General features: G+C 31.5%; 1 protein-coding gene across 1 annotated transcript; it reads right to left on the bottom strand.

Annotated features, from left to right (window-relative positions):
- Positions 1 to 1,119: 1,119 nt before the first annotated feature.
- Positions 1,120 to 1,974, bottom strand: LOC119614066 (frizzled-like). The gene has a single exon (XM_037970167.1). It carries the CDS (start codon positions 1,939 to 1,941, stop codon positions 1,120 to 1,122), a length of 822 nt encoding a protein of 273 aa, XP_037826095.1. The 5' UTR covers positions 1,942 to 1,974.
- Positions 1,975 to 16,889: the final 14,915 nt, after the last annotated feature.

The following is a 16,889-nucleotide window of genomic DNA, read 5'->3' as shown; positions in this document are numbered from 1 at the left end:
CCTTCAGATTCTAATTAACTTATTTAAAGAAAAGTTTTTCAGATTCTGATCAACTTTTCTATAGAAAAGTTTTTCAGATTCTGATCAAGTTTTCTAAGAAAAGTTCTTCAGATTCCGATCAACTTTTTTTTAAAGAAAAGTTCTTCAGATTCTTATCAACTTTCCTATGGATAAGTTCTTCAGATTTTGATCAACTTTTCTATGGAAAAGTTCTTGAGACTCTGATCAACTTTTCTATAGAAAATTTATACAATTTCATATTTTGATTAACATCTCTAAGAAAAGTCCTTCAGATTCTGATTAACTTATTTAAAGAAAAGTTTTTCAGATTCTGATCAACTTTTCTATAGAAAAGTTTTTCAGATTCTGATCAAGTTTTCTAAGAAAAGTTCTTCAGATTCCGATCAACTTTTTTTAAAGAAAAGTTCTTCAGATTCTTATCAAGTTTCCTATGGATAAGTTTTTCAGATTTTGATCAACTTTTCTATGGAAAAGTTCTTGAGACTCTGATCAACTTTTCTATAGAAAATTTCATCATATTTTGATTAACTTCTCTAAGAAAATTTCTTCAGATTCTTTCTATGTAAAATTTTTTCAGATTCTGATCAACTTTTCTATGGAAAAGTTCTTCAGATTCTGATTAACTTATTTAAAGAACAGTTTTTCAGATTCTAATCAAGTTTTCTAAAAAAGGTTCTTCAGATTCTGATCAAGTTTTCTAAGAAAAGTTCTTCAGATTCTGATCGTTACTTTTATAGAAAAGTTCTTCAGATTCTGATTTTTCTATCAAAAAAATTCTTCAGTTTACTGACGAAAAGGTTTTTATATTCTTATCAACTTCTCTTAAGAAAAGTGCTTCAGATTCTGATCAACTTTTCTAAAGAAAACTTCCTCAGATGCTCATAAACTTTTCTAATAAAAGCTCTTCTGAAACTGATCCACTTTTCTGCAGAAAAGTTCTTCAAAAAAAGTTCTTTTCCAAATTAACGCTTCCTCAGATTCTGATAAACTTTTCTAAAGAAAAGTTCTTCTGAAACTGATCAACTTTTCTACAGAAAAGTTCTTCAGATTCTTATCAACTTTTCTATATAAAACTTCCTCACATTCTGATCACCTTTTCTAAAAAAAGTTATTCGAAAACAAAAAATTTTGTACCGTCGGCAAAAGGAACACTTTATTTCTATAATCCAATAAGAATTCACTCAGAATCACACTTACCTTTCCACCAACTTTCAGCTCATAACCCATACCCTGTGGTGTTTTCAATTGTACGGGACACACGAAACCGATATCACGATGAGGACTATCAAGACCAGCATAATTTTTACGTGTCGTAACCTTAGGCACCATACGTGTAGGAGAAGGCGTTGAAGAAGTAGTATTCTCCGCTACACATAAAGCCTCTCCACCATGTACAGGAAATTTTGAACATTCTAAATTTTCGGGCCAATTAAAGTTATAAGTTTTCATAAGAGTCTCACAAACACGAGCCGATTCACATAACGAACGACAAGGTGGTATGGGTTGTTCAAGTATCGTACAAACGGGAACATATAGAGAGCATAGGAATAATTGTAAATCGGGTGAGCAGCCAATTTTGACTAGAGGAGCAAATTGATGAACCTCTAAACCGGCTTCTTCCTGTTTAGTATGACCTATTAGATTGGGCATAATGGTCATATTGTAGGGAATATTTTTACAGATAGAAATTGTTATGGCTTCACAGCGATTGTGATGAGGAAAGGCATCACTGGGTAGAGAAGAAGAGGAGCCAAAAACTTCACCCGAACTAGAGGTGCGATAATAGGGATTACTGGTATCCAATGAGGAAGACTGATCGTAACGATGAACCGCCTTTGTGGAGGGGGAATTTAATATTAACAGGACCATAAAATGTAAGAAATATCGGGGTGTGCAAATTATTTTTGTTAAAGGCGACATTTTGGTTTGAATTTTCTGATAAATTTTTAACACTTTTTATTTTAAATTTAATAAATTTTTTTTTTAAATTTTTTGTTTAAAATTTTTTTTCTTTATTTTTGAATTTGATCCACAGGCTTCATTTTTATTGATTTTGCTTTGTGGCTTTCTTTGTGATTTTTGCTTTATTCCTTTTTTTTCTTTTTTGCTTTACACTTGTTTGGTATTTTTTCTTCTTTTGCTTTATATTTTTCCTTTCTTCACTTTATTAACACTTGTTGTTTAACAAAATTTTCTTTTTGTAATTTGTTTGCTTTTGTTAAATTTCTTTATTATTTTTTTTAATTTCTTTTTAATTTTTTCTTTACATTTAATTTAATATTTCTTCACTTAAAAAAAAATGTCGTCGGCCTTTTTCTATATTTCTTTAAGATTTTTTTTTCTTATATTCTTTTCTTTATTTCTTATTTATTTTCTTTTGTTCACTTAATAAAAAGCACCGTAATCCATTAAGAGTGTGATTTCAGACAAAAAAAAAACATCATCTTAAGAACGACCGTAAAACAAATTCGTTTTGTTTTTTCTTTATTTTTGAATTTAAATTCAAATAAAATTCTACCGTTTTACTTTTTAATAACAACCGAACGCATTGAAACCCGCTGACAAACTAAAATCATCATCATTATCATCAGCGTAAGAATAATCAACAACAAAACAAGTTTCAACACTCAACATACTGAATACAAAAACAACAACACCAACAAATACTCAACAAATGAAAAGAAAACACAACAACAGCAAGGCTTGTGGAGGAGAGTGTTTACTAAACACTCACTAAATGGGGAATCGTGCAAAGTTGCTGTTGTTGTTGCTGTTTAAAGTTTGTTTACTAAATTTTCTACAGCTGAATAAAGAGCTAAAGAGTAGTTATCAGCAGCTGAGAGAGATGGAATTGGTGTAATTATGTTAGTTTAATGAATGTTTAATAACCAGTTAACATAGCCATTTAAATGTTAATTACTGCCCTAACAGAGTATTTGTAATGTTAAGTTATTAGTAACATAATTTCAAAATGTTATTGATTAAATAACATGAATTTCTCATGTTATTTATAAATTACACAGGAAATTTATGTTATTTAATAGAATTCGTAAGGAAATGCCTAAAATTACAACGTTAGAGTTCATTTTAGTTCTGTTCTGGTTCTTTTCTAGTTCTGTTCTAGTTCTGTTGTAGTTCTGTTCTAATTCTATTTTAGTTCTGTTCCAGTTCTTTCTAGTTCTGTTCTAGTTCTGTTCTAGTTCTGTTCTAGTTCTGTTCTAGTTCTGTTCTAGTTCTGTTCTAGTTCTGTTCTAGTTCTGTTCTAGTTCTGTTCTAGTTCTGTTCTAGTTCTGTTTCTAGTTCTGTTCTAGTTCTGTTCTAGTTCTGTTCTAGTTCTGTTCTGTTCTATTTCTGTTCTAGTTCTGTTCTAGTTCTGTTCTAGTTCTGTTCTAGTTCTGTTCTAGTTCTATTCTAGTTCTGTTCTAGTTTGTTCTAGTTCTGTTCTAGTTCTAGCTCTGTTCTAGCTCTGCTCTAGATCTAGTTCTAGTCTGTTCTAGTTCTGTTCTAGTTCTGTTCTAGTTCTGTTCTAGTTTGTTCTAGTTTAGTTCTGTGCTAGTTCTGTTCTAGTTCTGTTCTAGTTCTGTTCTAGTTCTGTTCTAGTTCTGTTCTAGTTCTGTTCTAGTTCTGTTCTAGTTCTGTTCTAGTTCTGTTCTAGTTCTGTTCTAGTTCTGTTCTGTTCTAGTTCTGTTCTAGTTCTGTTCTAGTTCTTCTAGTTCTAGTTCTGTTCTAGTTCTGTTCTTTCTAGTTCTGTTCTATGCTGTTCTAGTTCTGTTCTAGTTCTGTTCTAGTTCTGTTCTAGTTCTGTTCTAGTTCTGTTCTAGTTCTGTTCTAGTTCTGTTCTAGTTCTGTTCTAGTTCTGTTCTAGTTCTGTTCTAGTTCTGTTCTAGTTCTGTTCTAGTTCTGTTCTAGTTCTGTTTCTAGTTCTGTTCTAGTTCTGTTCTAGTTCTGTTCTAGTTCTGTTCTAGTCTGTTCTAGTTCTGTTCTAGTTCTGTTCTAGTTCTGTTCTAGTTCTGTTCTAGTTCTGTTCTAGTTCTGTTCTAGTCTGTTCTAGTTCTGTTCTAGTTCTGTTCTAGTTCTGTTCTAGTTCTGTTCTAGTTCTGTTCTAGTTATGTTCTAGTTCTGTTTCTAGTTCTGTTCTAGTTCTGTTCTAGTTCTGTCTAGTTCTGTTCTAGTTCTGTTCTAGTTCTGTTCTAGTTCTGTTCTAGTTCTGTTCTAGTTCTGTTCTAGTTTGTTCTAGTTCTGTTCTAGTTCTGTTCTAGTTCTGTTCTAGTTCTGTTCTAGTTCTAGTTCTGTTCTAGTTCTGTTCTAGTTCTGTTTCTAGTTCTGTTCTAGTTCTGTTCTAGTTCTGTTCTAGTTCTGCTCTAGTTTGCTCTAGTTCTGTTCTAGTTCTGTTCTAGTTCTGTTCTAGTTCTGTTCTAGTTCTGTTCTAGTTCTGTTCTAGTTCTGTTCTAGTTCTGTTCTAGTTCTGTTCTAGTTCTGTTCTAGTTCTGTTCTAGTTCTATTCTAGTCAGTTCTAGTTCTGTTCTAGTTCTGTTCTAGTTCTGTTCTAGTTCTGTTCTAGTTCTGTTCTAGTTCTGTTCTAGTTCTGTTCTAGTTCTGTTCTAGTTCTGTTCTAGTTCTGTTCTAGTTCTGTTCTAGTTCTGTTCTAGTTCTGTTCTAGTTCTGTTCTAGTTCTGTTCTAGTTCTGTTCTAGTTCTGTGCTAGTTCTGTTCTAGTTCTGTTCTCGTTCTGTTCTAGTTCTGCTCTAGTTCTGTTCTAGTTCTGTTCTAGTTCTGTTCTAGTTCTGTTCTAGTTCTGTTCTAGTTCTGTTCTAGTTCTGTTCTAGTTCTGTTCTAGTTCTGTTCTAGTTCTATTCTAGTTCTGTTCTAGTTCTGTTCTAGTTCTGTTCTAGTTCTGTTCTAGTTCTGTTCTAGTTCTGTTCTAGTTCTGTTCTAGTTCTGTTCTAGTTCTGTTCTAGTTCTGTTCTAGTTCTGTTCTAGTTCTGTTCTAGTTCTGTTCTAGTTCTGTTCTAGTTCTGTTCTAGTTCTGTTCTAGTTCTGTTCTAGTTCTGTTCTAGTTCTGTTCTAGTTCTGTTCTAGTTCTGTTCTAGTTCTGTTCTAGTTCTGTTCTAGTTCTGTTCTAGTTCTGTTCTAGTTCTGTTCTAGTTCTGTTCTAGTTCTGTTCTAGTTCTGTTCTAGTTCTGTTCTAGTTCTGTTCTAGTTCTGTTCTAGTTCTGTTCTAGTTCTGTTCTAGTTCTGTTCTAGTTCTGTTCTAGTTCTGTTCTAGATCTGTTCTAGACATTTTTCCCTCAATTCCACTAACGCAGCACAGAAACATGTCAGCACACTGTTAGCTTCGTACAGAGTTAGTAGTATTCTTATTGAGTACTTAACAGTCTATCACACTGTTATAAACATGTACACAAAACAAGTGTATAACATTTAAATTCATTTAAGCCAAAAAAACCTGTTATCACAACATATTCAGCATAGTGATGGAGAGAGAATTACAGAGAGAGAAAAAAACTTGTACATCTTGTTTTGCCGGCTTTTGTTTTGTTTTTCTTTCTTTTTTGTATTTTTTTCATCTGCAAATACAAAAGAAGCAGCAGCTTCTTTTTTATTTATTTTTTTCAATTTCATTGTCGTTACAACAACAACACCAACAAAAGCAGTAAGCAGTAACAACAACATATGTTGGAGTTGTTTAATATTTGTTGTTTGTTTTTTATTTTTCTTATTTACTGTTTTTTGCACACAATGAAGGACGGTAAACAATTGAACATAATGATGAATGGTTTACATCATCATAATGTTTAACTTCATTATAATGTTTATGTTTTCAAAATAATGATGTTGTTAATTTTTGTTGTAGAAAAAAAGGAAACAAACAAATCGTTAAGAATTAGAAATAGAAGAAAAGTAGAAAAAGTAAATAACAACAAATAAATCTAGCCACAACAACAATAGCAAACTTGATTACACACTATTATGTTGGAGTTGGATTCTAGTAGAAACAAAGGCATTTTTTTTTGAAAAGGCTCTATGTTGGTGTATTTTTCTTATTGTTTTTATATAAAACTTCAGCATTTTTTTGCTGCTGAGAGGGGCAATCGCAAGTTAACGAACTTATTTGTTTGGGAAGACAAACAAAAGTTGCTAACTATTCAAAAAGTTAAAGGGAAGAGTATTAAACAATTTTTTTAAAATAAATAAAAAAAATCAATATTGAAAAATCAATTTGAAAAAAAGTTAACAAAAAAATAAATTAGATATATTTTTTTTTAAATTTATGAACTTTTATCATTATTTTTAAAAAATTTTAATAAAAATAAATTTTTATAAATTTAAAAAAACAACTCTAACGAACAATATTTTAGCCAAGGTCAGAGAAGTTAACAGAATGTTAACCAGTAGTTTTAACAGAAAAACACAATGTTACGCTTCTCTTGATACAGAGAAGATTTTTACGATATTTTATAAACATTTAATTTAACAAGAATTTTAAAATGTTATTAACATCACATGATTATTAGCAGCTTTATATAAAGCAGTTTTCAATATCTATAGTCAATATCTATAGTCTATAGCCTAGTCTATGGTCTAGTCTGTAGCCTATTCTTTAGTCTAGTCTATAGCCTAGTTTTTAGTCTAGTCTGGTCTATAGCCTAGTCTATGGTCTAGCCTATAGCCTAGTATATGGTCTAGTTTATAGTATATAATCTAGTTTATAGTCTATTCTAGTCTATAGTCTAATCTATAGTCTAGTCTATAGTCTAGTCTATAGTCTAGTCCTATAGTCTAGTCTATAGTCTAGTCTATAGTCTAGTCTATAGTCTAGTCTATAGTCTAGTCTAGTCTAGTCTATAGTCTAGTCTATAGTCTAGTCTATAGTCTAGTCTATAGTCTAGTCTATAGTCTAGTCTATAGTCTAGTCTATAGTCTAGTCTATAGTCTAGTCTATAGTCTAGTCTATAGTCTAGTCCTACTAGTCTAGTCTATAGTCTAGTCTATAGTCTAGTCTATAGTCCTAGTCTATAGTCTAGTCTATAGTCTAGTCTATAGTGCTAGTCTATAGTGTAGTCTATAGTGTAGTCTATGGTGTAGTCTATGGTGTAGTCTATAGTTAGTCTATGGTCTAGTCTATAGTCTAGTCCTGGTCTGTATAGTCTAGTCTATAGTCTAGTCTATAGTCTAGTCTATAGTCTAGTCTATAGTCTAGTCTATAGTCTAGTCTATAGTCTAGTCTATAGTCTAGTCTATAGTCTAGTCTATAGTCTAGTCTATAGTCTAGTCTATAGTCTAGTCTATAGTCTAGTCTATAGTCTAGTCTATAGTCTAGTCTATAGTCTAGTCTATAGTCTAGTCTATAGTGTAGTCTATAGTCTAGTCTATAGTCCAGTCTATAGTCTAGTCTATAGTCTAGTCTATAGTCTAGTCTATAGTCAAGTCTATAGTCTAGTCTATAGTCTAGTCTATAGTCTTGTCTATAGTCTAGTCTATAGTCTAGTCTATAGTCTAGTCTATAGTCTAGTCTACAGTCTAGTCTATAGTCTAGTCTATAGTCTAGTGTATAGTCTAGTCTATAGTCTAGTCTACAGTCTAGTCTACAGTCTAGTCTACAGTCTAGTCTATAGTCTAGTCTATAGTCTAGTCTATAGTCTAGTGACTAGACTATAGACTAGACTCTAGTCTATAGTCTAGTCTATAGTCTAGTCTATAGTCTAGTCTATAGTCTAGTCTATAGTCTAGTCTATAGTCTAGTCTATAGTCTAGTCTATAGTCTAGTCTATAGTCTAGTCTATAGTCTAGTCTAGTCTATAGTCTAGTCTATAGTCTAGTCTATAGTCTAGTCTATAGTCTAGTCTATAGTCTAGTCTATTAGTCTAGGTCTAGTCTAGTCTATAGTCTAGCCTATAGTCTAGTCTATAGTGTAGTCTATAGTATAGTCTATAGTCTAGTCTATAGTCTTGTCTATAGTCTAGTCCTATAGTCTAGTCTATAGTCTAGTCTATAGTCTAGTCTATAGTGTAGTCTATAGTCTAGTCTATAGTCTAGTCTATAGTCTAGTCTATAGTCTAGTCTATAGTCTAGTCTATAGTCTAGTCTATAGTCTAGTCTATAGTCTAGTCTATAGTCTAGTCTATAGTCTAGTCTATAGTCCTAGTCTATAGTCTAGTCTATAGTCTAGTCTATAGTCTAGTCTATAGTCTAGTCTATAGTCTAGTCTATAGTCTAGTCTATAGTCTAGTCTATAGTCTAGTCTATAGTGTAGTCTATTGTGTAGTCTATAGTGTAGTCTATAGTCTAGTCTATAGTCTAGTCTATAGTCTAGTCTATAGTCTAGTCTATAGTCTAGTCTATAGTCTAGTCTATAGTCTAGTCTATAGTCTAGTCTATAGTCTAGGCTATAGTCTAGGCTATAGTCTAGTCCATAGTCTAGTCTATAGTCTAGTCTATAGTCTAGTCTATAGTCTAGTCTATAGTCTAGTCTATAGTCTAGTCTATAGTCTAGTCTATAGTCTAGTCTATAGTCTTGTCTATAGTCTAGTCTATAGTCTAGTCTATAGTCTTAGTCTATAGTCTAGTCTATAGTCTAGTCTATAGTGTAGTCTATAGTGTAGTCTATGTGTAGTCTATGGTGTAGTCTATGGTGTAGTCTATAGTCTAGTCTATAGTCTAGTCTATAGTCTAGTCTATAGTCTGTCTATAGTCTAGTCTATAGTCTAGTCTATAGTCTTGTCTATAGTCTAGTCTCTAGTATAGTCTATAGTCTAGTCTATAGTCTAGTCTATAGTCTAGTCTATAGTCTAGTCTATTCTATAGTCTTAGTCTATAGTCTAGTCTATAGTCTAGTCTATAGTCTAGTCTATAGTCTAGTCTATAGTCTAGTCTATAGTCTAGTTATAGTCTAGTCTATAGTCCAGTCTATAGTCTAGTTCTATAGTCTAGTCTATAGTCTAGTCTATAGTTTTGTCTATAGTCTAGTCTATAGTCTAGTCTATAGTTTTGTCTATAGTCTAGTCTATAGTCTAGTCTATAGTCTAGTCTATAGTCTAGTCTATAGTCTAGTCTATAGTCTAGTCTATAGTCTAGTCTATAGTCTAGTCTATAGTCTAGTCTATAGTCTAGTCTATAGTCTAGTCTATATTCTAGTCATAGTCAAGTCTATAGTCTAGTCTATAGTCTAGTCCATAGTCTAGTCCATAGTCTAGTCTATAGTCTAGTCTATAGTCTAGTCTAGTCTAGTCTATAGTCTAGTCTATAGTCTAGTCTATAGTCTAGTCTATAGTCTAGTCCATAGTCTAGTCTAGTAGTCTAGTCTATAGTCTAGTCTATAGTCTAGTCTATAGTCTAGTCTATAGTCTAATCTATAGTCTAGTCTAGTCTAGTCTAGTCTAGTCTAGTCTATAGTCTAGTCTATAGTCTAGTCTATAGTCTAGTCTATAGTCTAGTCTATAGTCTAGTCTATAGTCTAGTCTATAGTCTAGTCTATAGTCTAGTCTATAGTCTAGTCTATAGTCTAGTCTATAGTCTAGTCTAGTCTAGTCTATAGTCTAGTCTATAGTTTTAGACTATAGTTTAGACCATGTTTTGCAACATGTCCTTTTTAAGTTTTCATGTTTTATTCCTTTATTAGATTTTCCAGCTTTATTCGCTTATTTCCTTATGTTTAAAATTTCTCCTTAGAGTCCCATTAATTGATATTTATTTTCAACGATACGTTTTGTATGTAAATATTTTATTTTTGGAAAATCTACTCAAACCTTTCCATGGAAACAGCCACTAAACATTTTTTGAAGTATGAGTTTCCCTTCAACTGTTAAACCTTTTTTTTTGGTTAAGGCGCTAAAGCTAAATTATTCTGCTGCATTAATTTCGTATTTATATTCATGGATATTTCATTCAAATACTCGAATCGACACACAAACAGCAATAAACATTAGCAGTCATTAGGAGCCTACTAGCAATACACACTTCCTTTAAACACTACTTCCTTTTCCTTTATTTTTGTTTTATGTGGTGGAATGAAAAGGGGGCCTAGAGAGGTGGCTATAGGTTTATTTAGGTTGTTTATTTTTGTATTCATGTTGAAAATTTTTGGCTGTTTTTACCCTGATTTCAATTCACAGACAACTTTAGTCGTAGTCATTTTCAAACACGTCCTCATCATCATCCTTAACACAATCGCATGTCTTTAAATGGCGTAACTTTGTTAATACAATATGAGCTTAAAAGCTTAAAGGGGAATGGCGGAATGTAGAGATGGCTGGTTGGTGTTCAGGAGTCTGTTTGGGTTTCTCTGTGTGCGTGTTTTTGCTTGTGTATTCATCTGTAATCGGGCGTTAATTACTAAACATTATCGCCAGGATATGCCAAAAGGATATGTCAATGATTGTTTAGTTATGTGTAGCATAATAACACAACAACAACAACATCCGTTACATTTAAATATTTAATTTTATAATTAAACGTTTCTTCTTTTTTCTACAAAATGAGTTAATGTTTTAAACAAATAATAGGTCATGTCAAAAGGAGCTTAAGGATTAAGAAAAAGTCGAAAAGACCTTTAAAAATTTTTTTTAATTTTTAAACACTTTTTAAAACTTTTAATGAAAAGAAAATTAATTAAAATTTAACAAACTTCATCATGCTACAAATAGATATTAGAGTTAAACTAATCAATTATTAGACTTCTATACAACTCCGATTATCGTTTAGATTAGACCACAGACTAATCCAGTAGACACTATAGCCTAGACTACTGATTAGACTATAGATTAGACTATATACTAGACTAAAGACTAAACTATAGACTGGACTATAGAATAGACTATAGACTGGACTATATATTAGACTATAGACTGGACTATAGACTAGACTATAGACTAGACTATAGACTAGACTATAGACTAGACTATAGACTAGACTATAGACTAGACTATAGACTAGACTATAGACTAGACTATAGACTAGACTATAGACTAGACTATAGACTAGACTATAGACTAGACTATAGACTAGACTATAGACTAGACTATAGACTAGACTATAGACTAGACTATAAGCTAGACTGTGGACCAGATTACGCTATAGACTGGACTATAGTATGATTAATGTAAATTTAATCCCTCAAGACATAATGTTACAAAACATCACACAAAGCTCCATATTTCCATAAATAATACAGCCTTTTGCTACTAATTGTAGGTATTTGTAAGTTACACAAAACCAATAAAAAATTCTCTTTACAAAAATGCTATGATTTACTAAAGCCATAACTCTTTTAGAACCCAAACTACAATTTTTGACATAAAGTGTCATTGCAATTGATTCATATTGATTTATTCTACAAACACAAAACACTTAAAATATGAATATTCTAGATTCTTTTAAATGTCGAAAAAAAGAGATATACAATTTATGGTCAGATTTTACTCATACATAGAATATTTTAGCAACACAAAAATATGCAATAAAATATTTCTTTTTTTTTTTCTATCTCTATAAATCATGCTAATGAAAAGTTCTTTATAGTTTTTAAGTTTTAAATCCATTTATTTATTTCTATTACTAGTTATTATAACTATAGACAATTTCATATATGTATGTACCTGTATTAAGAGGTAGCAGAGTTTATACTAGCATTTGTGCGTGTGTAGAGCTTCTCTAATACTATAATTTATGACAATTTTTAAAGACTTAAAAAACATTAAAAAGCTTAAAAAAGTTTTAGAGCTAAATTGAGAAGAGGAAAAGGAAAAAAAGGCTAAAGCAAAGTGACTAAATAAAAGTGCCTACAAAAATATAAGTTAATATGTAACTGACTATAAAGTAATACACTTAAAGAAATGATTAAAGGATAAATGTTTTAGTCCAGATTAGACTATAGTTCAGACTAAAGACTAGAATATAGAACAGACTATAGACAAGATTATAGTTTTGAATAGTCCAGACAATAAAGTAGATTATAGAGTAGACAATAGTCCAGACTGCAGAGTGAACTATAGTCCAGACTATGGAGCAAACAATAGTGCAGACTATATAGCAGACTATAGTCCAGATTTTAGACTAGACTACAGTTCAGACTATAGACTATACTATAGTTCATACTATATACTCAAGACTACAGACTATACAATAGTGCAGAATATAGACTACTCTATAGTCCAGACAATATAGTAGACTATAATACAGACTATTGACTAGACAATAGTCCAGATTATTGACTAAACTATAATATAGTTTATGGTCTGTATTATAGTCCAGACCATAGACCAGTCAATAGTCCAGATTATAGACTAGTCAATAATCAACTCTATAATCTAGATTATAGTATACTCTATAGTCCGGACATTAGTTTACTCTGTAGACTATAGTCTACAATATAGTCTACTCTATAGTCGGGACTATAGTTTAGTCTATAGTCTGGACTATAGTTTAGTCTATAGTCTGGACTATAGTTTAGTCTATAGTCTGGACTATAGTTTAGTCTATAGTCTGGACTATAGTTTAGTCTATAGTCTGGACTATAGTTTAGTCTATAGTCTGAACTATAGTTTAGTCTATAGTCTGGACTATAGTTCAGTCTATAGTCTGGACTATAGTTTAGTCTATAGTCTGGACAATAGTTTAGTCTATAGTCTGGACTATAGTTTAGTCTATAGTCTGGACTATTGTCTACTCTATAGTCTGGACTATAGTCTACTTTATAGTCTAGACTATAGTCTACTTTATAATCTGGACTATAGTCTACTTTATAGTCTGGACTATAGTTACTTTATAGTCTGGACTATAGTCTACTTTATAGTCTGGACTATAGTCTACTTTATAATTTGGATATAGTCCACTCCATAGTCTGGACTATAGTCTACTCTATAGTCTAGACTATAGTTTACTCTACATTCTGCTCTATAGTCTGGATTATTATCTACTCTATAGTCTGGACTATAGTTTACTCTACAGTCTGGACTATTGTCTACTCTATAGTCTGGACTATTGTCTACTCGATAGTCTGGACTATAGGTTACTCTATAGTCTGGACTATAGTTTACTCTATAGTCAGGACTATAGGTTACTCTATAATCTGGACTATAGTTTACTCTATAGTCTGGACTATAGTTTACTCTATAGTCTGTACTATAGGCTTCTCTATAGACTGGACTATAGTCTACTCTATAGTCTGGACTATAGTCTACTCTATAGTCTGGACTGTTGTCTATAGTCTGGACTATAGTGTACTCATTAGTCCTGATTATAGTTCACTCTATAGTCAGGACTGTAGTTTACTTTATAGTCGGGACTATTGTCTACTTTATAGTCTGTACTATTGTCTACTCTACAGTCTGGATTATAGTCTGTAGAGTGATGTGTAATGTATAGTCTGAGTCTATGGTCTGGACTATACACTAGAATATTGACCACATTTTCTAAGTGTATTTCTTCTAAGGTAGAGCGTTTTGTTACCTGAAATAAAAGCTAATTCTGATTTATAACCTTTATTAATAGAGAAAAAAAAAAGAAACTCTAGCTTTTTCCTACATTAAACCCACTACAACTAGTAGTCTTTCCTGACTGAAAGCAATTCAAAATCAAAAAAATTCACATGAAAATTCTATTTTAACATCAATACAATTTGTAGGAATTTATATCTATTTTCTTATTTATTACTCTCAACGCAATAAAAACAACAACAACAAAAAGTAAAATTTACTTACATACTGAGACATTACAACAAACATATTCATTATTACAAGGATCTTAAGGAGGAATGAAGAAAAAAAAGGTTAAATTTAATCAATTTTTGTTGGATGTGTGTATATGTGTGTGTTTTGTGCCATGACGTGCTTGTGTTGTTTAAAAAGTACGTTGTATAGTTTTTTTGCGTTATTTTTTTGGCGATATTCCCTAGAGTCTTATAAACAGCCAATTTGCACGTATTTTTTATTATTGAGCTGCTTAATTTTCAAAAATGTTACGCAGATAAAAGAAAGGAAATAATATAATTTATGTTTATTTTGGTGTAAAGAAATTTGTTCAAGTTTAATTTTAAGGCCTGAGAAAAAGGGGAAAGTTATAAAAAGTTTTTTTTTTTGGTGAAAAAAAGTTTTCGAATAAATTAGAATTTTAATATTTTTCAATAGAAATAATAATGAAAAAGAAATTTTGCTTATTTAGTGCTTTTTGTTATTTTGTAATAAATAAAGTTAAATTACACTGTAAATTGTGTAAAATTACACAAATTTTTAAAGGCTCATAGAGACTAAACGAAAAGCTGTAGAGAGCTAAAATTAGGATCCAATATATACTAAGCAATATCCAATATATACCTAGCATTAAGAATATAAAAAATGATTAAAAATCTTTAACCTTGACAAAGTTTTGCTTAAAACTGTAATATCATCTCTAAAATTAGTTAAAAAACTGTGTAAAATTACTTACATTTTTAAATGCTCGTAGAAACCAAACGGTACGGCGTAGAAAGCTGAAATTAAGAGAAAATATAAATTAAGTATTAAGTATGATTAACAGAAAATTTTATTCAAATATCTTTAATTTTAAAAAAGTTCTCTATAAAAATGTAACATAACCTCTAAAGAAATAAAATTTATGAATTTTCAATCTTTTTTTAAAATTTCTTAATCAAGCAAAATGTATTCATTTCACTCTCTCTCTAGCCATATCCTTGAGCCCAATTGGCAGTTGTTGTATTAAAATGTAAATGAAATTATTTAAAACCTTTTTTAGGTTCAAAGTTACAAAAAAAGAGTAAATTGTTAATTTAAACATTCATGTTTATATGTAATTTTCATAAAATTTTAACAAATGAATGATAAACATGGCAAAATTAACACACAAATAAAGTCCTTTTGGTATCCAGGCAAATGGTCAAAACATGTTCTACAAAAAAAAACAACATTTTCATTAGCTTATACACAACAAAAAAAAAGGTCAACATTTTACCAGGAATTATAATAAACTTGTATAAACCTTTTTTTAAAGCAACAGCAAGGCCAACAAACTCTTTACCAAAAAAATGGCCTTAAAGCAGAAAATAATCAATATTCATAATTTTCAAAGGACTAAATATTATGTTCACAGTTATCACTACATTCCCTTACACCAACATTTTCCAATACATACCCCCCAAAAAAACATCCTTTTACTTTTACTGGAAACACGAGTGTAAAGTTATTTTTATAATATTTTTTTTTTTTTTTTTTTGCTTTTTTTTGCTTTTTTTAGCCTTCTAGTAATAATAACAGGAAATGAATACAACCAAAAACCACCTCACCATAAAATCATATAAAAAAAGCTTAACATTTATATTTGTTACAACACCATCACCACCACTAATACACAACTTCATGTGCTGCTGTTAAAAATGACTTTAATCTAAAGCTCACAAAGGGAAATCTTTAATAAAGGGGATTTCGAAATATACTTAAATGTATTTATAACAAATGTAACGCATACTCCTCCACGCACACAAACACATACATACATATAAGCAAACATATATCGTCAGCATTATGACAAAATAAGTTAAAGGGAGCAATGGTAAGAACGACTAGAAGTCATCTTACTGAATACATACAATCTACTATATACTATACTATAGAGACCTATAGACTAGAATAAAAACTAGACTATAGACTAGACTATAGACTAGACTATAGTCCAGACTATCGACTAGACAATAGTCCAGACTATCGACTAGACTATAGTCCAGACTATAGAGAAGACTGTAGTCCAGACTATAGACTACAGTCCAGACTATAGACTAGACCAAAGTCCAGACTATAGACTAGACTATAGTCGAGACTAGACTATACTATAGTCCAGACTATAGGACTAGACCATAATCCAGACTAGACTATAGTCCAGACTAGACTATAGTCCAGACTATAGACTAGACTATAGTCCAGACTATAGACTAGACTATAGTCCAGACTATAGACTAGACTATAGTCCAGACTAGACTATAGTCCAGACTAGACTATAGTCCAGACTATAGACTAGACTATAGTCCAGACTATAGACTAGACTATAGTCCAGACTATAGACTAGACTATAGTCCAGACTATAGACTAGACTATAGTCCAGACTATAGACTAGACTATAGTCCAGACTATAGACTAGACTATAGTCCAGACTATAGACTAGACTATAGTCCAGACTATAGACTAGACTATAGTCCAGACTATAGACTAGACTATAGTCCAGACTATAGACTAGACTATAGTCCAGACTATAGACTAGACTATAGTCCAGACTATAGACTAGACTATAGTCCAGACTATAGACTAGACTATAGTCCAGACTATAGACTAGACTATAGTCCAGACCAGACTATAGACTAGACTATAGTCCAGACTATAGACTAGACTATAGTCCAGACTATAGACTAGACTATAGTCCAGACTATAGACTAGACTACAGTCCAGACTATAGACTAGACTATAGTCCAGACTATGGACTAGACTATAGTCCAGGCTATAGACTAAACTATAGTCCAGACTATAGACTAGACTATAGTCCAGACTATAGACTAGACTATAGTCCAGACTATAGACTAGACTATAGTCCAGACTATAGACTAGACTATAGTCCAGACTATAGACTACACTATAGTACAGACTATAGACTAGACTATAGTCCAGACTATAGACTAGACTATAGTCCAGACTATAGACTAGACTATAGTCCAGACTATAGACTAGACTATAGTCCAGACTATAGACTAGACTATAGTCCAGACTATAGACTAGACTATAGTCCAGACTATAGACTAGACTATAGTCCAGACTATAGACTAGACTATAGTCCAGACTATAGACTAGACTATAGTCCAGACTATAGACTAGACTATAGTCCAGACTATAGACT

This window comes from Lucilia sericata, unplaced genomic scaffold (assembly GCF_015586225.1).
Source record: "Lucilia sericata isolate MDLA Ls3-8-SP2 unplaced genomic scaffold, ASM1558622v1 Contig002551F_arrow, whole genome shotgun sequence".
NCBI lineage: Eukaryota > Metazoa > Arthropoda > Insecta > Diptera > Calliphoridae > Lucilia > Lucilia sericata.
Note: the sequence above shows the minus strand (reverse complement) of the source record. Positions and strands in the feature narration are given on the sequence as shown.